The 24,195-nt window shown below is 50.9% G+C and overlaps 2 protein-coding genes across 3 annotated transcripts; one reads left to right on the top strand and one right to left on the bottom strand.

The window, feature by feature from the left end:
- The first annotated feature begins 2,492 nt into the window (after window positions 1–2,492).
- On the top strand, window positions 2,493–6,463 carry LOC116858093 (cardiotrophin-1-like). 2 transcript variants are annotated; one of them, XM_032842662.1, is made up of 3 exons: window positions 2,493–2,562; window positions 3,761–3,876; window positions 5,598–6,463. In XM_032842662.1, exons 1-3 carry the CDS (start codon window positions 2,538–2,540, stop codon window positions 6,069–6,071), a joined length of 615 nt encoding a protein of 204 aa, XP_032698553.1. In that variant the 5' UTR covers window positions 2,493–2,537; the 3' UTR covers window positions 6,072–6,463. The 2 variants fall into 2 exon arrangements, with proteins under 2 accessions (XP_032698553.1, XP_032698552.1); XM_032842661.1 differs by having other exon boundaries at window positions 2,500–2,562; window positions 3,758–3,876.
- Window positions 6,464–7,317: 854 nt separating this feature from the next.
- LOC116858081 (cardiotrophin-2) lies at window positions 7,318–11,203 on the bottom strand. The gene is made up of 3 exons (XM_032842643.1): window positions 11,194–11,203; window positions 9,362–9,498; window positions 7,318–7,924 (listed from the first exon to the last, which is right to left on the bottom strand). The coding sequence occupies exons 1-3, from the start codon at window positions 11,201–11,203 to the stop codon at window positions 7,466–7,468; spliced, it is 606 nt and encodes a 201-aa protein (XP_032698534.1). The 3' UTR covers window positions 7,318–7,465.
- Window positions 11,204–24,195: the final 12,992 nt, after the last annotated feature.

Raw genomic sequence — 24,195 nt, 5'->3', positions numbered from 1 at the left:
CCCGCCCCGGCCGGTCCCCGGAGCGGCGGGGCGGCGCGGGCGGCCAGAGCCCAGGCCTGGAAGTCGGCCGGCCCCGCCCCGCCCCGACCGGGCCCGCCCCCTCGGGGCGCCCCGACGCGCAGCGCCCCCTACCCGCCGCCAAGAGGGAGGGTTGGGGACAGCTTGGCGCCAGGACTCGCGCGGCTGGGCTGAGGAGGTGCGTTCAGACCACGTGGGCACCGGGAGGGGGAGGCGGGCGCGAGAGGGTCACTGTCCCAGCCCGCGTCCGCAGTGCGGGGGCGGCCCCGAGTGCTGTGTGCACCGTGTGCGTCCGGCCGCCCCTTGGCTGGCACTCCCGCGCTGTCCAGCTCTTCCTCCAGCCCTTCGTTCAGTGATCTATTCACTGAGCGCCCATTACGGACCAGACGCTGCAAATAGGAATAGAGGTCTCTACCTGCCAGAATGGCTAAAATGAGAACGACAGACCATATCAAGTGTAGACAAAGAAGTAGAGCAACCAGACCTCTCGTGTTTCTGTGGGAGTGGAAACGGGTAGAGATGCTTTGGAAAACGGACGGTTTTCTGGAGAAGCTGAACTCGCACCATCCAGCAATTCTACTCCTAGGTCGCACCATCCAGCAGCATTCTACTCCTAGGTCATTAACAACCAACAGGAATGCGTGGGTATGAGCACCAAGAGATGTGTACCGGAATGTTCATAGCACTGTAGATAATGGCCTCAAACTGGAAACGGCCGGTCAAGAGTAGAGTGGAAGCGGAATTGTAGCCTGTTCATACAGTGGACACAGCAGAGAGTGATGTCCGGCACAACGGGGTTATGTCTCATGAAAGGAATCAGATACCACTGTGTACATTGTATGATTCCTTTTATATGAAGTTCAAAACAGGCAAAACCAATCAATCGGTGTCAGGATAAGTGGTCACCCTTGAGAGGGACTGAAAGGGAGCTCTTGCACTGCTCCTGTTCAGTTTCTTAACCTAAAACTGATTAAGATAGTGCTGGTCACTCCTCCCCCACTATATTTACTTTGAATATTCACCAAACGGTATGCTTTTCCCTATCTATTATACTTCAATTAAAGGCTTACTTAAAATGAGTGTGATTTGGTTGAGTTTATTTGAATCTCTGTTTGCCTGCAGATAACGACATGTGTTGCTATGTGTGTGTGTTTCAAGGGTTTGGCTCTCGTCTCGGTGTGTTTTGGTGTGATTATGTCCAGAGGGGTTAAGGTATAAGGAGGGGGATTCTGACCGAATTTCTGGAGCCAAACTGCCTCTGGGCAAAATCCTAGCTCTTCTTGTCCAGCGACCTTGGGCGACTCACTTATCTTTATTCCTTCAGCTGTAATACGATAATAAGTTAATATGTAACTCCCGGAACAATGTGCCTTGCACATAGTAAATGCCCAATAAATAGTCACTGTTCATAAGTGCGTGATTGCGGCCCCTACCAACAGTCTGGCTTCAGTTGTTCCTCCTATGCTCTCTGCCAGTTAATACCTTCCTTTATTCTGGCAGTTGACTGCTCATGGTAATACCTTCGCAGAAACACAGGACTCCTTCCCAGTCCCTTCACTCACAAACCCCATTACCTGCTGTTGATGATGGTCACCTCCATCAGACTGTGAGCTCCTCAGGAGGCCAGAGACCAAGGCCTCCATCAGACTGTGAGCTCCTTGGGAGGCCACAGACCAAATATGGATTGTCTCTGGGTCCCAGAGCCCGGGATGAGTAGGTGCTTGGGAACCACTTATGGGTATAAGTGTGCACAGACCATCCATAGTTTATCCGCACCTGGTCAGTGGGGTTGATATATCGGTATGAACCCCTTACCTGTCTCTGAAGCTTGTTCCAGGGTGAGAATGAAGGTCTGTATGCAGTAAATGTGTGCACATCAGAGGGGTTCTCTTACTGGGCCTGGTAAGGTGAAGTGAGCTGCTGCCTCTATCTACTCCCCTTCTAGTAGATGTGACAAGAGAGGGTGAGCAGAAAAGTATCTAAGATAGGCCAGGAGGTATTTGTCTGGGCAGGTGTGGCCCAAGCCTGAGGGCCCTTAGCGAGGCCTCTCTCGCACCCAGCTTCCCCCTCCCCCCCGCCCAGACAGAAGGGAGGACCAGCACATTCCTGTCTTGCCAGCTCCACCCTCTCTTATTCCGCTCCCCCCCATAACCCCCAGCTTTCTCAGAAAAGAAGCTCGCTCACTAAGCCTTGCCCCAGGTCAGAGCCTGAGCCTCCTCCTCCCGCCGGTACCAGGGCTGCCTCCCAGGCCTGGGCACACCCAAACTCTAGGTTTTGAGCCCACCACGCAGACAACCTGCCAACCCCCCTCAGGCCCCTTTCCTGACTGGGCAGCGCAAGCAAGGAGCTGAGCTCAGAGCCAAGGAATCCTGCCTGGGGCGGGCGGTGGGGCGGTGGGGGGGGATTGTTTGGGGTCTGATCCCTGATTGGTTGCGCCCGGACCACGCCCCTACCCCTTTCCCCCTTCTCCCCCTTCGAAAGGGGGGCGTGTAGGCAACCGGGATCAGCCAGGGGCCAGCATGAGCCGGAGGGAGGGGAGTCTGGGTAAGGGGCTGAAGGGCTGGATGCCCAGTGCCCGAGGGGAGCAGGGGTCAGAAGGGCTGGAAGCTGGGGTCTGGGTCCCCACCACCCCCGGGTCCGGGAAGGGAGCGGCCTGAGCTGGGGAGAGCAGGGCCCCGGTGTCAGGTAACGAGCGGGTGAGCTGCGGGTGAACTGTGGGAAAGGACAAGCACCGGAGTTTAGCGGAGGCCTGGGATGTGACTTTAGGGACTTGGGCTCAGGGTTTAGATCACAGGTTCGAGTACACCTTGGGAGAAAGGACTGAGGTCGCAGCTGGGGCTGGACGCCGGAATCCTGTGTATTGGTAGTATTGGGAAAGAATCAGACCTGCGGACCAGAGGGAGGGATAGAGTTAGGGAAGGAAGTCTTTGGGCCACGGGAGCTAATGAATGACAATAGGAGACGAAAGTCGAGGCTATTAAGGATAGAGACTAGCGGTGGGAAACTCTGGCGCGGGGAAGGGGGGAGCTGGGGGGGGGGGCGGGCGTTGCCGGGCCAAGACTACATTCCCCAGCATGCCCTGGCACGTGCCCTGGAATCTCGGGAAATGTAGTCGTCCTTCCGGGGCTCCACCCCCTAGCTTACGCTAGGGAAAGGTAGTCTCTGATGCTGCAGGTGTCCTGCCCAGCGTCTGCACAGACTGTCCTTCGGGGAGGACATGGGACTTTAGTTTCCCAATTGTAGAATGGGTTTAAGGTATTATTCCGATTTGAAGTTCTGTGCTTCAGTGATGTTAAATTTCACCAAAAATCAGTGAGGTATGGGGATATGTGAAACCTTCCCTCAAAGGACTCCCAGCCTAAGGCCGATTCACACAGATAAAAGAGACGTTCAAAAACAACCTTGGGAGTATAAACAAATGGCCTTAAGTAAAAGGAAAAAGGCAATTTAAGGGAGAGGTGAATCCAGAGACCACACCGAGGAGGCAATATTTTAATTTGGCTTTAATAGGATTTAACAGTGATTTGGGGTCAGGGAATACATTTCAGGCAGGACAACTGTTTCACAAATGTTCGGTGTCTCATTTACCATCAGTTGGAATGGGACAAAGGCTGTCTGGCTTGAAAGTTGGAGAATTCAGAGCAGAACTTGTGCGTTCAGGAAGGAAGAGCCAGCCTGGAAGAGTAGTCAAGGAGCAGGGGTCTGGGCTGCCCTCATTCCTCCCCCTTTTTCCCATCAGAAGATCCACAGGCTGACTCCTCCATCTCACCCCTTCCCCACTTGGAGGCCAAGATCCGTCAGACACACAGCCTTGCCCGCCTCCTCACCAAATATGCTGAGCAGCTGCTCCAGGAATATGTGAGTGGGAATGGGGATGCGGGTGCCAGAGGCCTGAGGAATGGGGGAGTACAGATCGCAGAGGTTCCTGACCTCTAATTTTTCTGACCTCATTTCCCAGATACAGAAGTTGGAGCAAACTGGAGGACTCTCCCTATGCTCCAAATGCCCCTCTGTCTGCCTCAGCTTGGAGGTCCCCCCCACAGTGCATTAAGACAGAGGCTGAAAGAGTGAAAAGAATTCTGGTCTGGGAGTCAAGAAACCTAGGTTCCAGGCTTTCTGTGATCTTGTCACTTTACCTCCATGGGCCTTGGTCTCCCCAGCTATTAAAGGAGACAGTTTAAGAAGATGAGTTGTGAACTCTTCTACCTATGCTATGCAGAGAGACCGAGAAGGGTTTCAATTTAAGGCTAAAATTCCAGCCCAAGAGGAGACTTTAACAGAGGAGGGGAATTTGCTAATGTCTTTGGTTGGGTATAGGGCCTTGCCCAAGGAAGGAGGGTATTTCCATCAATTACTCTAGTGTAATGGAAGGAGGGTATAGTTTTGAATCAAATAGACTGTAGGCCTGCTAACTTACTTGACCTTGGGCACTAATGGTAACATGAAAAAATAATGATGCAACAGTTTTGAAAGTGGAATAATAGAAAGAACTAACTTTGTGGTGCTATGAACTTTGGTTCAAAATCCAGCTCTGTCCTTTCCTAGATGGATGACCTAGGGCAAGTCAGTTTCTCTCTTCAGCCTCCATATCCTCATTTGTAAAATCAGCTTTATCATAATCATCATACCTATTTGGAAAGATTAGGAATAGTGTTTAAAGCAGCAAACAGTGCCAATCCAGAAACAAGATGTTAGAAAAAGATAAATGGTATTGTTGTAGCATTTTTACAAATTACAAGTCTCCTTTAATTTGTTTGTTCATACAACAGTTATTCATTGAGCCCCTGCTGTGTGCCAGGCAGGTACAGAGGTGTTGGAGGATGGGGGGAGGGGCGGGGTTGGTGAGACTGACCAGGGTTCTGCCAGTATCTTTGTGATTCTCAGGAGATCCCTGGTAGAAAGACAGGCCGGGAACTGATCCCCATTTTACAGATGACAAGGCAGACTCAGAGAAGGGAAATGGTTTCACATGCAGCTGCACAGCTAGCAAGTGGTGGAGTCAAGATTGGCACTCGGGTCTGTAAGATAGCATTAATGATATCGTTAACATGCACTGTGCTCCTCCAGGGGGCCAGCATTTGCCTGAGTCATTTTAACATGCTCATGACTACCCTATTAAGTTGATACTTCGTTTCTATTTTTTTTTTAAAGATTTTATTTGTTTATTTGACAGGCAGAGATCACAAGTAGGCAGAGAGGCAGGCAGAGGGGGGGAAGCAGGCTCCCCGCCGAGCTGAGAGCCCGTCGTGGGGCTCGACCCTAGGACCCTGGGATCATGACCCTGGGATCATGACCCAAGCCAAAGGCAGAGGCTTTAACCCACAGAGCCACCCAGGAGCCCCTGTCGTCTCTATTTTAGAGACGAGGAAACAGGCGCTGTTGCAAAGCCCACTTGTTGTTGTGGTTGTGGTTGTGGTTGTTTTGGAGTATCTCAAACACAACAACTTTGTTGGGAGGAATGCGTCATTTGGGAGGGGGTAAACTGAGACCCCAGCGAGAGGAGGAGGAGCGGAGAGTGGAGAGGTTCCGTCGCGCCTCGCGCCCCTCCTCGCCCCCCACTGACTGCCGTATCTCCTCAGGTGCAGTACCAGGGAGACCCCTTCGGGCTGCCCGGCTTCTCGCCCCCGCGACTGCCGGTGGCCGGCCTGAGCGCCCCGGCACCCGGCCACGCGGGCCTACCCACCCCGGAGCGGCTGCGGCTGGACGCCGCGGCGCTCACCGCGCTGCCTCCGCTGCTCGAGGTGGTGCGGCGCCACCAGGCCGAGCTGAACCCGCGCGCCCCGCGCCTGCTGCTGCGCCTGGAGGAGGCGGCGCGCCAGGCCCGGGCCCTGGGCGCCGCAGTGGAGGCCGTGCTGGCCGCGCTGGGCGCCGACGAGACCCGCGGGCCCCGGCCGGAGCCCGCCGTCGTTGCCACCAACGCCGCAGCTGCCGTCACCGACGCGGGCGTCTTCCCTGCCAAGGTGTTGGGGCTCCGCGTGTGCGGCCTCTACCGCGAGTGGGTGAGCCGAACCGAGGGCGACCTGGGCCAGCTGGTGCCCGGGGGCCCGGCCTGAGCGCGGGGCACGGGGCTGCAGCTCGCTGTCATCCGCTCGTCGTGCGTCTCCGTCTCTCCATCTCTCTGTCGGTTCCTGGGGAGCCCCGACTGTCTCCATCTCTCTCTTTGTCTTTTTGCTTTATGTGTTCTCCGTGTCTCTCTATCGGACCTCCTGTGTTCCTGCCTCTTCCCGTGGCCATCACTTTCTTGCTTTCCCCCTCTTCTCCATGGCTTGGGCCTGCCTCCGTCTCTCCTGGATCTCCCCCTTCACCCATCTCTGGGGGACCTCTTTGTCTCCCCTTTTCTCCATCTCTTGGCTCTCCTTGGCCCCATGTGAGCATGTGCCTCTCTCTGGCCTTTCCTGGCGGAGTGGTAGGGCTACTTCAGACAAATTTCAGCCACCTTCCCACAGCGTCATCCACCCTGCTGTGCTCTCCCTGCCCCATCCAGGCCCTTTGGATGGGCCCTACTTCCTTCTCCCTTGGACCTCCTTCTCCTCCTTCACCTCTTCTGCTGTGTCCCTGCACCTCCCCTCCCCCCAAGCCAGGTCTATGGAGAGAAAAGATCAACACCTTAAAAGAGTTTTATTTCGGAGAATAAATTAATTTTTTGTAAATAAAATGTTTAAAAATAAAAAGAACACTAACGTTACCAGTATATACAGTTGTTGACAATGGCGAGACACCTTTGAGCAGAATAGGATCCTTGGGCCACAGCCTGGTCTTCCAGACATACCCAAAAGCCACAATATAAATAGGAGTTTCACAAATGCCCTCAGGCCAAGGATAACATCAGTCACTCTAGAACAGGAAGTGGATGTGTCCTGAGCAGTAAACATCTAGAGGAGTCCTTACTTTTTCAGCTGGACTTCCATTGATCAAGAAGTGAAGTCCCTCAAAATGGAAAGTTGGAACGGAGGGCCTAGTCAGGGAGGTAGACTAGGGGAGGTAATGAACTCTAAAGAAGGGAGGCCTCTCTGCTCAGAAAGCACACAGCTTCCCACAGGAAGTGAGGTAGAGACAATAAGACCTCTGCAAACTTACAGGAGCAGGAGGGTCTGAAGGAGAGCCCAGGAAGGAGACCCACTGTCCTCTCCCTGCAGAGTGCAAAGTGAAGCCTCTTTAAAAAGACACTTCTTTCTACCCAGGATGTGGGCAACCAGGACCCCTGGATTGAGAACCCACAAAATGATATCCATAGAGTCCCCCCCCAGATCTGGAAGGGAGGCCATAGGACCTAGGTAGGAAAGGCCCAGGCAAAAGGGACTTGAGGCTTACTTCCTAGGTAATATCCCCAAATATACACACCCTGTCTGCTAGACACGATGTGTCTCCTTCCTTGCCAAGAAGCAAGGCAGAGAAGAGTCCACTGGGAAAGAAGTGTTGCAACCTCTGACAGGAAGTCCTGCCTCCTCTATCCAGGGTACTTGGCCTTGAGCAGAGCCAAGTCCCTCACAGCTCGGTCTGTCCAGTGGCCATATTCCCGGGTCACTACATAGCCTCGACATTTCCTCTCAAAGGCTGAGGCCCGGAATGGGACAACCCCGAGAGTGTCCTCTTCAGGGGGGATGGGCAGGCCCAGGGCGGTCATGATGGCAGCCATGTTGCCCAGCAGGCCTTGGGCCCTGAGTCTTGCAGCTCCGAGCTGAGCCAGCAGGATAGGACTGCCAGGGTTAAGGTCTCGCTGGTCGTCCCCCACGAGCTGGAGGTGCTGGGTCAAGGCCAGGAAGGCCCCCTGGGCGTGGCTCAGCCGCTCCCCATCATCCAGGGCATGCCAGGTCTTGAAGGAGATGGCGGCAGGAGGCAGGCTGCTGAGCTGAAGTTCGGGGGCTGAGAAGCCAGGGTCACTGAAGGGGCTGCCCTGGTGCTGGAGCTGCACAAGAGACAGAGACAGGAGTGCAGGGACTGAAGTGGTCCCCTGGGGCTCCCCCTGGCTTCACATCTGACATCTTCCCAGGGGGAGCTGGTGGACATCTCCTAGCACAGAGCCTGGGCTCTGTGATGGCCCAGTTTCATGTACAAGTTGTACCACTTTGAATCACAGCTTCAATAATTCCCATGCATCGGTATTCTTGTGCAAACATAAGAAGTGCTACATAGAAAGCACTTAGCACAGCTCCTGGCATACAATAAGGGCACGACAAGCCACTGTTTATTAATATATTAATATCATAACACTATGATTGTATCATTTATTATACTATTTCCAGTCTAAAGAATTGATAGTGTAATTAGAGTCTCTATGGTTCTTTTTTATTTGTGGCACTTAGTTATTTATGCTTATTAATTTTATTATAATAATTAATAAATAATTGTTAATATTATTAAATTTAGTTGAGTGCCTTCTCCATTAAAGTTCTGGCCTCCACAAACCTGGACCTATAGAATCTTGATGCCCACTGATAAATCCCCAAATTGATAGACCATCTAGTCCTCCATTCCTATCTCACAGGTGAAGAAACCGAGGTTCAGGGTACCCAAAGCTAACCAGGGAATGGCGGCAGTTACAGGACTAGAAACTACATTTAGTAACTTCGCACGGGCCTGGAATATAGTACAATGGAGAGTCACAAACCCTGGGGCCTCTAAGGGCTAGGCGGATCGTGTAACTTGGGGAAGAAGGCAGAACTAAGATGGGGTAGGGGCCAGGAGTGTCCCTGTGCTTGTTGGAGACAGGCAGTCATGTTCAAAACTTGAACAAGTATATCATGGCCCAAACAGAAAACACCTGTGGGTCAGATTCAGCTGGCAGTCTGCTAGTCTGAGCTGCTAGACAGCGAGGGGTGGGGAGCGGGGAGGATTGGCTTCAATGCCACAGACCAGGGTTAAGATCCTGGTGCTGCCAGTGATTTAGCTGTGTGACCTTGAGCAAATTTTTCACCCTCTCTGAGACTCAGTTTCTGTATCTGGCTATAACTCCGTCTCTCCGAACTGTTAGAGGCGTCTGTGAGGGAAGGAAGATGCGTGCCTAGCGCAGCATCGGGCTCAGGTAAGCACCCAGCACGAGGTCTTTCTCTGTCTGTGCTGCCTTTGAGTCTTGTAATGGTCCTGAAAGGTGAGCAAAAGCAGGATCCCAATTCCATTTTGCGGATGAGGGAGCTGAGACGGAGAGAGAGAAGGAACGACTAGCCCAAGGTCACCAGCCATCAGTGACAGTGTTGGAGTGAGTCTCTAGTGCATGGAGGCCCTGAACCCTCAGACTCATGGAGGAAACTTCTCCCGACCTTGCTCTGCTTCTGCAACCCAGGGCTGGGCCAGGAGGGCAGTGTCCCGCTGCCCTCGTCCCCTGCTTATGCCCCGTGTCACTCACATAAGTCTGCAGCAGCGCTGATGTATTCTTCTGCATGTAGAGGGCCAGGCTGTAGGCCTGACTGATGGGCTCAGCTGGGGAGATGGGGGCCCCTGGACTGAGGGGCAGCAGCAGCAGCGTCAGCAGGCAGAACGGGGCTGGCAGAGGAAATCAGAGGTCAGCAACCAATCCCCGAGCCTGCCTGCTGGTTCATTCATTCTCTGTTGCAACTCTTCCCATGGGCACAGCCCTTGTGGCCTGCAACAATTGTGTGTACCCAAGTCGGGGCCGCATCACCCTGTCAGGAGATTATTTCCAGCCCAGAACATTCCACGGGACCCCAGACCCGATGTATTCAACTTCCTGCTTGACATTATTGGATACCAGTAAGTGTCTCAACTCAGAGTCTCCAATACTTAACTCTGGGTTCCTCTTCCGAGTTCCCTCCCAGCCTTTGCCATCTCAGGCAAGGGCGCTTCCACTCTTCCCTTTGCTCAGGTCAAAACCTGGGATCCTCTTTGGTGCCTCATTCTCTCTTGCTGTCCACATTTACCCCACGGTAAACCCTATTGGCTCTGTCCTTAAAAGGTAGCCAGTCCAGCTCTGTGTTTCTTGGTCTGAGTGCTCATGACAAGGATACGATCATTTTGTGAAAATTCATTGAGCTGTACGCTTCATGAGTTGGGTACTTTTCTGTTTGTTCTTCTCAATAAAAAGTCTTAAAAGTTGACAAGAGGCACTGAGAATCTACCTGCTTTCCTCCTCCGTCCATTGCCACTCCCTGGGTCCCAGCCACCAGCCCTTCTCACCCAGTAGCCTCCCCCCCACCTGTCTCTGCTTCTTCGACACTTGCTGACCTCCTCCCCAACAGCCCCCCAGTTCAACTAGATCCCTCCTGTGCCTGAATTCTTCCTCTGCTCAGACCTCACACAGTGGAAGTGAATAAATCAAAGCCCTTCGGTGGCCTGCAAAGCCTCACCCCTCTGTACTGGCCTCCCATTCCATTCCCCCCCAGGCCTTTGCCCTTCCTGGGCCTTGCCAGGACCCCCCAAACCTTCCCAGACGCTGGATCCTTCTTGTTCTTCAGGCCTCAACTCAGATAAGCTGTCCTCACCTCGTATCAAAAGCCCCTCCCCCTCCCCGGTCTATAGTCTTCAGAGACTTTTGCTATTTAATTTATTTAATTATTTGTCTGCTTGTTTGTTACTGTCTCTCCCCCTAGAATGTTGGCTCCAGGAAAGAGAGAATCTTCCCTGATTCATTTGCTGCTGGTTCCCCAGCACCTAGCACAGAGCTTAGTAAATATTTGTTGAATGACGGAACTCTCCCATGAACACCCTTATCCCAAACTCTTTAGGCACCTTTGAGGGTGTGCTTATTTTATTTTATTTTGTTTATAAAGATTTTACTTATTTGACAGAGATTACAAGTAGGCAGAGAGACAGGCAGAGAGAGAGGGGGAAGCAGGTTCTCTGCCAAGCAGAGAACCCCATGCGATGCGATACGGGGCTCCATCCCAGGACCCTGAGATCATGACCTGCACCAGAGGCAGATGTTTTAACCCAATGAGCCACCCAGGTGCCCCAAGGGTGTGCTCATTTTAAATTTGAATAAATGCTGCTAAGTGTCCCCTTACAGCTCAGGCCCAGTTCTCTTCCCAGTGTGAGGCTCAGAGGGGGAGTGACCTAGGGTCACGAGCAGGAAGCAATGGAGATGAGAAGCAAATTGTGATGGTCTCCTTTGTTCCCCTTTCTACATTCCTGAGTTCCCTAAGTTTAGAACTTAAGGGAAGGCTGAAAGCGAAGGCCCATTCGTTCATGCATTCGTTCAAAAAATTGGCTCATTGCACTCACCTTCTATCATACTGCACTATAATGTAGTTATTTTTTTTTAAGAATTTATTTATTTAATTGAGGGAGAGAGCGAGATAGAACGCAAGTGGCGGGGAGGGGCAGAAGGAGAGGGAGAAGCAGAGTCCCCGCTGAGTGGGAAGCCCGATGTGGGTCTTGATCCCAGGACCCTGAGATCATGACCTGAGGAGCCGAAGGCGTTTAACCAACTGAGCCATCCAGACGCCCCATAATTTACTTACTTATGACGATGATGTGTATCGTCTGTCTGCAGAATGAAATCTCCATGAGACCATAGCTTTTTGTCTGTTCACTGCTGTATCCCCAAATGCTTAGAAAACTACCTTGCACCTCAATAATTCTTGAATGAATGAGTGAGTGAGTGATGAACAAAACCTTCTGTGTGTAAGGATTTGGAGGTTCCTAGCATGCAAAGAAGCAGCCAGGAACATGAGTCCTAAGGGCTAGAGACCCTGGACCCTAGAGACCCTGGAGGGTACCTCTTCCCCTCCTGGTCTCTAGACCCTGGAACTCCACACACACCCTCCCCCAACTCACCTAGCAGATAGCTCATGCTCTCTCCTTGGCTCCTTCCTCCTCCAGTCTCTGGATGCTTCTGGGGCACCTGTCCTCCTGCCCCTCAGGTGGCTTTATACCTGGGCTGAGCTCTGAGGCCGCCCAAGCGGGAGGGAAGGAGTCACACCCTAGAGTGGGGGTGTATGTTGGGGAGGGTGGCACAGGCGCAGAAGCCCCAGAAGCAAAGGACAGGCTGGGAGGGGGACACTGAGGTGACACCCTAGTCTTCTACAGTCCCCAAACTCGACCTTAAGACCTGGTTGCTGGGAGGGAGGGGTCAAAGGCGGGAGGGGATTATCGGGGGACAAAGAGGCCGCCCTGCTCCCTGCTGCTCTGCACGTCTGGGATCCAGTTACTCAGGAGAAGGCGGCCTCCTGCTCCTCCTCCTGCATTGGGCCCTGACCTCCGAGGAGTTTGGAAAAGGGATGGGAGTGTTGGCTTGTGAGCAGCATCACTCACACCAAGGTACCTTAGACACAGGAGCATGTGCACATCTACACACATACACGCTGGCACATGGGCGCACACCAGATATGTGAACGCACTCACATTCATTCATTTAAGTAGTACTGACGCCCACTGTGTGTTAGTCCCTGTTCCAGGTGCTGGGATAGAACAGAGAACAAGTCAGAGAAAATCCCTTCCCTGGCTCAGGAAACCTGGGTGGCAAGGTTAAGTGGCTGCCTTGGCTTCAGGTCATGATCCCGGTCCTGGGATCGAATCCTGCCTCAGACTCCCCGCTCAGCGGGGGGTCTACTTCTCCCTCTTCCTCTGCTGCTCCCTCTACTTGTGTTGCATGCTCTCTCTCTCTCTCAAATAAATAAATAAAGATATAAAAATCCCTGTCCTCACAGAGCTCACACTCCAGTGGGCCTGGCCACCTGTGTATGGAACCACACACACTGCCAGGCCCACAGGCTCTACAGACGGAGGGTGCAAACACATGTGCACGCAGATACAGGCACACATGTGCACACCAAGCCACACCCAGAGGCCCTCGCAGAGGCACATGCGCAGAGGCACATGCGCAGAGCGGACACACACCACACACCACAGTACACCACAGGTGTACACACACCACAGTCCCATGTGTGCACACAGACACGCGTGCAGCTGGAGGTCAGGACTCCTGAGATCTGGGCCAATGGTGGCCCTCTGCCCAGCCACAGCACATACAGATACACAGACACACACCTAAGGCCCTTTCCAGCTGGGGAAGCCTTGCCACTCAGCGGGGTGGCTGGGTTCTCTTCCTCCTTCACAAGGTCCCCAGTCTCTCCATAAGGGAGCATTGTTTGGTTCTCAGCCCCTGCCCACACACTGGGTCAAAGTGCTCAGGCAGAGCCACTCCCCCCCCACCCCCGCACTGCTTTTATCCAGTTGTGGGGTTGGAAGACTGCTCTACCTTCCTCCCTGGTGTGGAGAAAGAAGGCCCACAGCTTTCCTGCAAAGGCAGGAGATACACCTGTTCATTCATTCACCCATATCTACATTCAATTAGCCAATTTCGATGGGACCTCTACTGTGGACTGGCATCAGGGTAAGTAATAAGATGGGCCGGGTCCCTGCCTCGTAAGGGTGCCCAGTCCAGAGGGGGGACACCAACAACAAGTATGTGAACTGATAAAAACAAAATTTCCCGGGGCACCTGGGTGGCTCAGTGGGTTAAAGCCTCTGCCTTCAGCTCGGGTCATGGTCCCAGGGTCCTGGGATCGAGCCCCACATCAGGCTCTCTGCTCAGCGGGGAGCCTGCTTCCCCCTCTCTCTGCCTGCCTCTCTGCCTACTTGTGATCTCTTTCATATAAATAAATAAAATGTTTAAAAAAGAAAAAAAATTTTCCCAAAGCAACAAAGTGCTGAGAATAAGCCAAAATAGGTTGATGTGATTAGCCCAGGTCGGGGGAGGGGGTGGTAAGGAGATATAATAAGGCGCCTGAAGCCCAGAGAAGGACATCTGCTTAGCTAAAGTCACACAGGAAGGCTGAACAGACCCTAGACTCCTGCCCCCCAGCTTGGGACTGGATCTGGGGGTGTCTCTGATCCAAACTGTGAGCTGAAGGAGGGAGAAATTTGAAGGAAAGATGGGCTCTGGGGGGGAATCCTATATTGGATCTCCAAGGCCAGGGGCTCCCAGGGCTGCCAGAGAGGGCCCGTGAGGGGTAGTGGTGATGTCAGGGGATTAGACTAGGCCCTTTGAGTGCGTGCACTGAGGCGTAGGCCAGGCCAGGTAGTGAAGGGGGAGGTGGAGAGGGAGGAGGAGGAGGGTAGGAGGGGCGGAGGGGAAGAGGGAGGCAGATACTCGATCTGGTGCTATTCACAGGTGGATGGTGGACGTGGGGCTGGGCCTCACCCCAGAAGGCAGGTTCACCCTCATACAACCCCACCACCTCCTCCTTCTCTTGGGGGCTTCCCTTTCTCTCTCTCTTTTGACCCCTAGGTGCCCTTCACAGCTGGAGGAACTGGCCCCCAGCCCAGGCCCAGCTTTACCCCAAGGCGTCTGTCTTGGCAAAGGTCATCAATTTTGTCACCCTAACCATCCCCACCTCGCAGCCCATCTGTTTCCATCTCTGTTTTAGTCTTACAGAAGCTGATGCTTGGGAACCCCCCAAACTCAGGAGCCAGCAGACTTGGGTGTGAGTCCTGCCTTTGTCCATCACTAGCTGGAGTGAACCCCACAACCTCTCTGAGCCTGTTTCCTCATCTGGAAACTGGGTAATACTTCCCACCACACTGGCTCTTGCTGATCCCACCCACCAAATGCCTTGATCCCTGCTATGAGGACCCTCCTGGGTCCCCCCAGGGTCACCCCAGTGGCATAGAAAGCCTCCAACCAATGGCAAAATCTTTGGTGCCGCATGACCCCACACTTGGAGGCCCATCCCCACCTGCCATACATATGCTCCTAAGAGATCTCCCCTGTCCCTCCCTTTCAAGCATAACCCAAGTGCCACCTAGCAGGTCACATAATGAGGCCCATTCAGAACAAACACATGTGAACTCCAAATCAGATCCTTCCCCTGACCTCCATATTAAGCCCAACCCCATGCCTCCCCCCACTACAAATCTTCACCCTTCTCTCTCCAGATGAAGACAAGAGCAAGTGCAAAGGCCCTGAGGTGGGAGCCTGGGTGACAGGTCTTGGGAGCAGACAAGGGTGGCGGAGAGAGCAGAGACCCTGGTGGCTGGTAAGAGATGATAGCTGGAGAAAGGCAAGTGGCATCTTGCCTCTCCCACCATCTATGTCTTCCTTGACTTCCCAGTGCCCTCAGGACACTGTCCTAACTCTGAAGCCTGCCCTTTAAGGCCCGCGATCCCCCAGTCCATGTGCAGCCTTGCAGCTCACTTCTTGCTCTTCCCCACCTTCTACCTCAGCTGCTCAACCTACTTACAGGCCTGCCTCAGGTAATTCTCCCCGCACAGAAAGCCTTCCTGCTCCCCCTTCACCTGACACAGTCCTTATTTTATGTTGACCTTCAAGTCAGGCTTTTCCCTCCTCTGGGAAGCTTTCCTGGTCTCCTCAGCCCCCTTGGGGCTCCCACATGTCCCTAAGTCTCCCTTTCCATTTACTGATCACCCTACATTGTCATTCTCAGTCTCCCAGGCGTTCTGCCCAGTGTGACAGGTGGCAGGGACTTCTCATCTCTGCAGCCCCAGCACCTGGCCAGGTTCAAGGTGACACCTCAGTGAGTATCAGCTGAAGGAAGGCGGGAGCATCATGGTTCCAGCCTGAGGCTCTGCAAAGCCAAGCCAAGCCAGGGAGGCTGATTGGCTGAGCAGATCCCCTAGGTCAGCGCCTCATCCTAATGGGGTGGCCGGCTGAAGAGGGGGGTGAGGGTGTTTGGAAGAGAAGCCCTCAGCGCAGGCATCATCGGGCTGAGGAGTGCAGCCTGCTCCATTCACTGTTCCAGAGCCCCAGGTGGTGGCAAGGGGGGCCAGGGTACCTCCCTTCTGGGGGCAGCCCAGCCATACCACCTCCAGGATTTCTCCAGTGCTTCCTAAGGGCTCCAGCATCTCACACTTCCTTTACAGAACACCATGGGCTGGATAGTGCTGTCTTCCCATTTCACAGGTGAGGAGACTGAGACACAGCAAGGTCACCTGGTCACTTCAGGGTCACACAGCCCACAGGGATCAGTGGTAAGATTCAAATCCGGACCTAGAGCTGGAGCTCTTTATGTTACCGTCACCTCTCGTTTCTGGGACTTGACACTTTCCGGCTCCTGGGGCCCTGGTCTCCCTTCGGGCTTATGTGACAGACGGTTAGCCCTCATTTTGCAGATGAGATTGTAGGAAGGAATGAGATGAGAAGATGAGGAAAAGAATCACTTTCTTTTTAGCCTCTTTTATGTCACCAGTCACTTTATACATAGATGTCCTTTTTTCCTTGTAACAACTCTAGGAAATAGGTTCTGTGGTTACTAACGAGGTTTAGAGAGTTCGGTGGCTTCTGAGGATCACGCAGAGAATGACTTCTGGAGGCCTTGAATGCAGGACTGGCTCCAGTGTCCGGGTTGTTCCCTGCCGTCCCCAGACGAGGCTCCCTTGTTGTCCCATTATCTGCACCACCATCTCTCCCCAAGCTGGTGGGACACCACGCTGACCAAGTGAGACAGGCAGATCCACTGGTGACCTGCCTGGACATCCTAAGCCAGTCCCAGCTCGGCCCTTGGCCACCTCTGGAATGCAGCGGAGCGTTGCCCCTGCTTCCTGAGTGGCCCTAGGCAGGAGGAGGAGGGCCCGAAGGAGAGGCGTAACAAGCCCTGTCCTAGGAGCAGAGTCTGATGGGGGGTTAGGGTGTTGGATTAAAAACTGGGAGAAAGTGGATTTGGAGTCAGCAAGTCTGTCCCTCTGTTCAGCAGGTACCCACTGGACTCTCACTCTGTGACCAGACTTGCCAAAGAAGCTTAATCAGGTGAGCAGACTCCATGGAATAAGAAAAGTGTCTCCAAAGCTCTACTACATTAAACTCTGTGTGAAGGAGATACAGAACTGGACAAGCAGCATAATGGTACAGAACATAGTCCAGGCATAGACCCATGGATACATAGCAATTTAGGATATGATAAAAGGGTCATTTAAAATGAGGGAGGATAAGGATACACTATTACAATCAAAGGCAGGGCACCAGGGTGGTGCACTTGTTTTAGCATCTGACTCTGGGTTTCAGCTCAGGTCCTGATCTCAGGGTTGTGAGATTGAGCCTAGCGTCGGCCTCTGTGCTCAGCGAGGAGTCTGCTTGAGATTCCCTCTCCTCTGTCCCTTCAGCTCATGCTCTCTCTCTCTCCCTTGCAAATGAATAAATAAATCTTTAAAATAAAATAAAAGGCATTAGGACAGCTGAAAATTATATGGAAAAGTTGGAACGAGATCCCGTAATTCATGCTGCTGGTGTCCTGCTCAGATCCTTTTTACTAGCAGGGCACCTAGCTTCTGGCTGATGTGACTGCTGACAACTAGTGACCCACAGGGGCCTCCTTTTTCTCCTTCTGACTGAGGGACCCATTTATAACAACGGAATTGTGATGGCAGACACACTGCATTTGCTGTCCCGTCCAGAAGCTGCTGGCCTCTTAGTGTAATGGAACAGCTTCTGGAAGGTGCAGCTTAAATGGCAGCAAGGAAGAGGACCCAGCGCTATCTTTTAGAATGCAATATATACCATAAGCCAATGGCTGTTTTATAGTCTGTGCCACAGAACATAGGTATATGAGTCTGGAAACCCAGGATTAGAAGCAGGAGTGGCCCTGATTCCCATCACTCCCAGTAACCTCTTTGGGGGAACTTGTGCTGCTAGCCCGCTAACTTTAGGACCTGGTGTCTAGAGATCCTAACTCCCAGAGTGGGGACGGACATTTCTACCGGGGACCATGCAAGAGTCCCAGTGCATTTGGAGATACACCTGCCTCCTGGTCACTTTGGTCTCCTTGTGCTGACAGATCATCTGGCAAAGGAAAGACTTGCCGTATTGGCAGGGTTACTAGACATTGGTATCACTGGGAGGTAGGACTGCTGCAGCAGAAGAGGTTTAGGACTCAGGTCATCCCCTGGGACAGCTCCAGAAAGCCATGCTGAGTTCGATTTGTACCATGGTGTGATAGGCCTTGGTAACTAGGGAGTCACCCCTTCAAGAGGAGGGCCAGGGTCAACCCACCAGGAAGGCTGTGGAGACCAGCAGAAATACTGGCTGAAGCCAGGAGTAGAAGGGAAGGGATGGCTGGAATGAGTGAGTGGCAAAGGAAGGAGTTGATAACTATCAGGGAAGGCTCTAGAACTAATTCTCCTCTTCCAAGTTTACCTAGAAATTGTGACCCAACAGAATCCTGGAGTAGATGTACCTGGATGGAGAGAACTTCAGGGGGAAAACAAGTAGATCTGAGCAGTGCAAAGGCGAACTGTAGTGCATGCTGTTGGGGCCCTATCAGATCCTTTTACAACAGTAGACCCATCGCCCAGCTGCCCCCGTCTCTGGAAAAGTGCCCAGCACCCCTCCTCCTGGCTGACCTTGGCCGATGGCAGATTGGCACAGATGTAAGGAAGGGCTTACCTCAAGGTGAACTCACCTGGTAATACAATTTGGGCTCCAGGGCTTCCTCTAGGGTCAAACCAAAGCTGGTCAACAACTGAGACCACATTCTTGCTCCTGTTTCCTCCCTGCCCTATCTGATGACTTCATTCTTCTTCTTCTGAGAATGTGTCCCAGTCGGTGGAACACATCTTAGGTTGCTTCTGGGGAAACCTAAACTAAGGCAGATCCCTTTCTAATACCGTTAGGAATAAATAAATGATAGATTAAAGATTTACATGTGAAAGAAATCTCTGAGATTACTAAGCAAAAATATAGAAGCATATTTTAAAAGCTTGGACTTGAGTGTTAATTACAATAGCAAAGACAAAGCAACAACCTAGGCAACCTAGGTTGTCGTCCTAAGTTGTTGATGATGAGGGGATAAAGACAATGTGGTATGGATGTACAATGGGATACTATTCAACCATTAAAAAAAAAAAGGAAATCCTGATATTTGCAACAACACGAATGGATTTTAACAGCATTATGCTAAGTGAAATAAGTCAGACCAAGAAAGACAAACACTGTATGATCTCATTTATTTGCAAAATCTCAAAAAAAACAAACACATAGAGAAAGTGATCAGATTTGTGTTGCCAGGTAGGAGTTGGCAGGGTGGAGGAATTTTGGGAAGATGGTTGAAAGGTCTAAACTTTGGTTATACGATAAATAAGTAGCGAGGATATAATATAAAACGTGATGACTATAGTTAATGCTGCTGGGTGATATAGTGGAAGGTTGCTGAGAGAATAAATGCTAAAGGTTCTCATCAAAGGTAAAAACATTTTTGTGTAATTACATGAGGAGATGAATGTTAACTAAACTTATGGTGGTAATCATTAAATATATACATATTGGTGCCTGGGTGGCTCAGTCAGTTAAGCGTCTGCCTTCAGCTCAGATCATGATTCCAACTCCTGGGATCGAGCCCCACATGGGGCTCCCTGCTCAGCGGGAAGCCTGCTGCTCCCTCTCCTGCTCCCCTTCCCTGTGTTCCCTCACTTGCTGTGTCTCTCTGTGTCAAATAAATAAATAAAATCTTTAAAAAAAAAGATTGTTGTTTTGAGATGACTGAATTTAAGAGACAATAGAATACTAAAGGATTGTGTGACATGTTTGGCATAAAAACGGAGAGTAACAGAATGACATAGATTCAGTAGCAATTTGCAGAAAGAGTTCAAAAAAGGAGGGGGCGCCTGGGTGGCTCAGTCATTAAGCACCTGCTTTCAGCTCAGGTCACGATCCCAGGACCCTGGGATCGAGCCCCAACATTGGGCTCCCAGCTCAGCAGAAAGCCTGCTTCTCCCTCTCCCTCTGCTGCTCCCCCTGCTTGTGTTCCCTTTCTTGCTGTGTCTCTCTCCGTCAAATAAATAAATAAAAATTTTTAAAAAGGGTGTTTAACATTTCAGACTCCCCAGAAGTTCTTAAATCTTCAACAGTTCATATGCAATTGGACTGATTTTCCCATAGTTTAAGTTGCCTTAGCACGGAAAAGAAACCTTTGCTTGGCAAACTGAAAAACCAGGTTGTCTCTCCCATGCAAGGACTTGAATGTATCTGTGCTTGCCAGTAACACTTGAGTGTGTGAGAACACGTGTGAGAATACCTCTGGGACCAATTCCCCCACTCTACCTGTAACCTAATCCCTTTCTTTCTCCCGTACGAGCTCGAGTCCATGAATCCAGAAAGTAGGAGAGGGAACAGTTAGGCACAGCCTCCTACCAAGTAAATGCTGTGAGAATCATTATATCCTGCAGATGAGGAGACAGAGGTTCAGAGAGGTGAGGTCACACAGCGCTCCACAGAGGGTGTGAAAGCCAAGCCTTTAGACCAACTCTGTCTCCCTTGGGATGCTCTTAAAGGTCCAGATCCCTGGTCCCTACTCCAAGATTCGGGAGGTTCCAAGGAGCTGGGGTGTCTGCATCTTTGTGCAGGAGACACCACCCTATCTCCCTGGAGATCCTGGGTCCCACTTTGAGGGACACTGATTAATACACATGACTCTGTCTTCCAAATAGGACTGGGCCTAGCAAGAGAAAGGCCACAAGATATAGGCGAACTGTTGTAGATAGAGATTCAGGAGACATAACCATGGGATTAGTTATTTACTGCTGTGTAACAAGTTACCCCAGAAACTTGTGGTTTAAAATAACATTCGTGATTTCGATTTTGGTGGGTCAGGGATCCAGGCTGAGAGGCTCTCGCAAGCCTTCTGACAATGGCAGGGCTGCAGTCATCAAGAGGGGCACAGGCAGCCACTTCCAAGTTCACCCACATGATGTTGGCGGGATTTGGTTCCTCAAGGGTTGGTAGTCTGAGGGCCTCAGTCCTTTCCTGGCTTTTAGTGGGAGGCTGCTCTCAGGTCTTGCCACGTGGACCTCTCCATGGGGCAGCTCACAACGTGACATCTTGCTTTATCAGAAAAGCAGAGAAGAGCCGGAGAGGAGTGCTGAGATGGAAGTCACAGCCTTTCGCAGCCTTCTCTTGGAAGTGCGGTCCTATAACTTTTGCTGATTCTAGTCATCGTACAAGCAAGTCACGAGGTCCAGCCTACATCAAGGGGAGCAGAATACCACCAGGCAAGGATCACTTGGAGCAACGCCAGAAGCTCCCTATTTCAACAACCAAGTGCAATGTGTGAGCTTGGTTTGGGTCCTGACTTCAACAAACCAACTGTACAGAAACATTTAGGAGATAATCCAAGAAATTGGAACATGGACTATGTATTAGGTGATATTAAGGAATTATCATTATTTACTTAGATGTGACAAATGTCTGTGGTCACGTTAAAATAATTCCTTATGCCTTAGAGGTATATCCTGAAGAATATCTTTTTTTAAGATTTTATTTATTTGGGGGTGCCTGGGTGGCTCAGTGGGTTAAAGCCTCTGACTTTGGCTCAGGTCATGATCCCAGGGTCCTGGGATCGAGCCCTGTGTTGGGCTCTCTGCTCAGCAGGGATCCTTTTCCCCCCCACCCCCACCTCTGCCGGCCTCTCTGCCTACTTGTGATCTCTCGCTCTCTGTCAAATAAGTAAATAAAATCTTATAAAAAAAGATTTTATAAAAAATAAAAATTGTACTTAAAAATTTTTATTAAAAAATCTTATAAAAATATTTTATTTATTTATTTGAGAGAGAGAGGGAGAGCATGGAGGGGCAGGGTAGGGGCAGAGGGAGAAGCAGACTCCCCACTAAGCAGGGAGCCTGACTCAGGGCTCCATCACAGGACTCTGAGATCATGACCTGAACGGAAGGCAGATGCTTAACCAACCGAGCCACCCCGGTGCCCCAATCCTGAAGAATATTGTAAACGAAACATCATGATGTCTGGGATTTGCTTTAAAATAATATAGTAGGGGTTGCAGGAGGGGAGGCCTAGAGGTATGGTGGAAACTGGATTAGTCATATGTAGGTAATGGTTACATGGATATGGGGGGTTGTTGTACTGCTCCTACTTTCACATGTGCTCAAACTTTTTCACGATAAAGAGTTAAAAAGCAAAATGAATTGAAGCCAATGGTACACTGCCAGTTGAAAGAACATACAGTTTCTAAAGCTGTTGCATATCGACTGTATTTTAATTGTTAGGAAAGACAATGACAAAAGAAACCAATGACCATAAATACAAAAAGAAAAAAAAAAAGAGGAAGGAAGTAGGGGAAAAAAGAAAAAAAGGAACGATAGAATTGGGCCTGGCAGGCAGCTGGCTGTGGGAAATGGCTGATTCCTGACCTCTGTTTAACCAAAGGAAGTGGGATTCAGGTCATTCTAGTAGAAGTGAGAGCTTTGGGCAGCAGCAAATCCAAGCCTCCAGGGGTTTCTAGTATCTTGGAAGGACCAACTGGGGTTTAGAGTTTGCCCTGAGCCTGCAGGGATGCGGAAGCTGGGCTCATTTCAGAAAGGGCAGGGAGGCGGGAGGCCCAGTAGCAGCTGGTGAGAAGGTATTACATGGGAGTTCAGGGCTCTGCATAGAGTTTTAGAAGGATGTAGCATTGTGCAGATCCTAGAGCATGGGGGGAATAAATCTCCAACCCTCATCTCTAGACATTCTGGATTAGACATCATAGCTGCCTTGGCATACAAGAAGTGCTTAATACTCATTTATTCAATCTAGAGATTGTGGTCCTCAACCAGATATGTACCTCAGAATTTTCCAGAAAACTTTTTTTTTAAAGATTTTATTTATTTATTTGACAGAGATAGAGACAGCAAGAGAGGAACTACAAGCAGGGGGAGTGGGAGAGAGAGAACCAGGCTTCCCGCAGAGCAAGGAGCCCAATGTGGGGCTCGATCCCAGGACCCTGGGATCATGACCTGAGCCGAAAGCAGGTGCTTAATGACTGAGCCACCGAGGCGCACCCAGAAAACTTCTAACACCGTTTGATTCTTTACAACTGTGTGTGATTCTTTACAAAGGTAATGTCATTCTGGGACAGGTAACTCATTTGATTCAATATGCAAAGGTGTTGAAAAATCATCTGATTGGTGCGCCTGGGTGGCTCAGTTGGTTAGGCGTCTGCCTTTGGCTCAGGTCATGATCCCAGGACCCTGGGATCGAGCTCCACATCAGAATCCTTGCTCAGTGGGGAGCCTGCTTCTCCCTCTGCTGATCCCCCTGCTCATGCGTTCTCTCTTTCTCTCTGTGTGTGTCAAATAAATAAGTAAAATATTTAAGAAAAATATGCATCCCATGAGTGCGTTTCCTCCCACCTCTGCTTCCCAACCACCCAGTTGCTCCCTGGAAGCAACTGTAGCTACTTGTTTCTTCTGAATCCTTCCAAGAGCATATTATGTATATGTAATCAAATACGTGTGTTTGGATTTTGCCTGTTTAAAGCAAACAGTAGCAAATCATACACATTATTCTGCCCCTTACTTTTTCCACTTAATAACATTGGGCAACCATTTGCAACTACATGGGTGGAACTGGAGAGTATTATGCTAAGCGAGATAAGTCAGAGAAAGACAAGTACCATATGATTTCACTCACGTGGAATTTAGGAAACAAAGCAAACAACCAAGAGAAAAAAGAATGAGAGAGAAAGACAAAGAAACAGATTCTTTTTACAAGAAGTTATTTATTTATTTATTTGAGCGGGAGAGAGAGAGAGGGCACGCGTGTGCGAGCCCGCATTTGTGCAGGCGCGAGTGGAGTGGGGGGAGGGGCATCAGGAGGGAATCTTCAAGTCAATTCCCTGATCCCGACTTGGGGCTCTGTCTCAGGACCGGGGAGATTCTGACCTGAGCCGAAACCAAGATGGGGCGTTCAACGGACTGAGCCACCCAGGCACCCCTAAAGAAAAAGACTCTTTTTTTTTTTTTAAATATAGAATTTTATTTCTTTATTTGAGAGAGTGAGTGAGCGAGAGAGCGAGTCCGAGCAGGAGCAGAGGGAAAGGGATATCAGACTCGTTGCAGGGCTCTATCCCAGGACTCCAGGATCGTGACCTGAGCCGAAGGCAGGCGCTTAACTGACTGACCCACCCAGGCGCCCCTAGACTCTTAACAATTGAGGACACACTGATATTCCCTGAAGGGGGGGATGGGTGAAATAGGGGATGGGGATTAAGTAGTGCCCTTGTCCTGATGAGCACAGGGTGATGTATGGAATTGTTGAGTCACTATATTGTACATGTGAAATTAATATAATGCTGAGTGCTAACTGGAATTAAAATAAAAACAAAACCAAAAATGTTTTAAAAAGTTGCTCAAAATCATCTCATACTAGCTGTTTGTTTTTATTTTTATTTTTTAATTTTTTAAACGATTTTATTTATTTATTTGGCAGAGAGAGAGAGAGGGAGCACAAGCAGGAAGAGTGGAAGAAGGAGAAGCAGGCTCCACGGCGAGCAGGGAGCCTGA

The sequence above is a fragment of the Lontra canadensis genome, unplaced genomic scaffold (assembly GCF_010015895.1).
Source record: "Lontra canadensis isolate GAN:19392208 unplaced genomic scaffold, GSC_riverotter_1.0 scaffold132, whole genome shotgun sequence".
NCBI lineage: Eukaryota > Metazoa > Chordata > Mammalia > Carnivora > Mustelidae > Lontra > Lontra canadensis.
The sequence above is the reverse complement of the archived record's forward strand: the minus strand, read 5'-3'. Positions and strand labels throughout refer to the sequence as shown.

What these genes read in the sequence shown, in the direction of transcription:
- LOC116858093 (XM_032842661.1), top strand. Translation starts at nt 2,538, where the DNA reads ATGAGCCGGAGGGAGGGGAGTCTGG. An exon ending in CCGGAGGGAGGGGAGTCTGG is followed by an intron (nt 2,563 to 3,757) that starts GTAAGGGGCTGA and finishes TTTTCCCATCAG; the next exon opens with AAGATCCACAGGCTGACTCC. An exon ending in AGCAGCTGCTCCAGGAATAT is followed by an intron (nt 3,877 to 5,597) that starts GTGAGTGGGAAT and finishes GTATCTCCTCAG; the next exon opens with GTGCAGTACCAGGGAGACCC.
- LOC116858081 (XM_032842643.1), bottom strand. An exon ending in CAGCGCTGCTGCAGACTTAT is followed by an intron (nt 7,925 to 9,361) that starts GTGAGTGACACG and finishes TCTCTTGTGCAG; the next exon opens with CTCCAGCACCAGGGCAGCCC.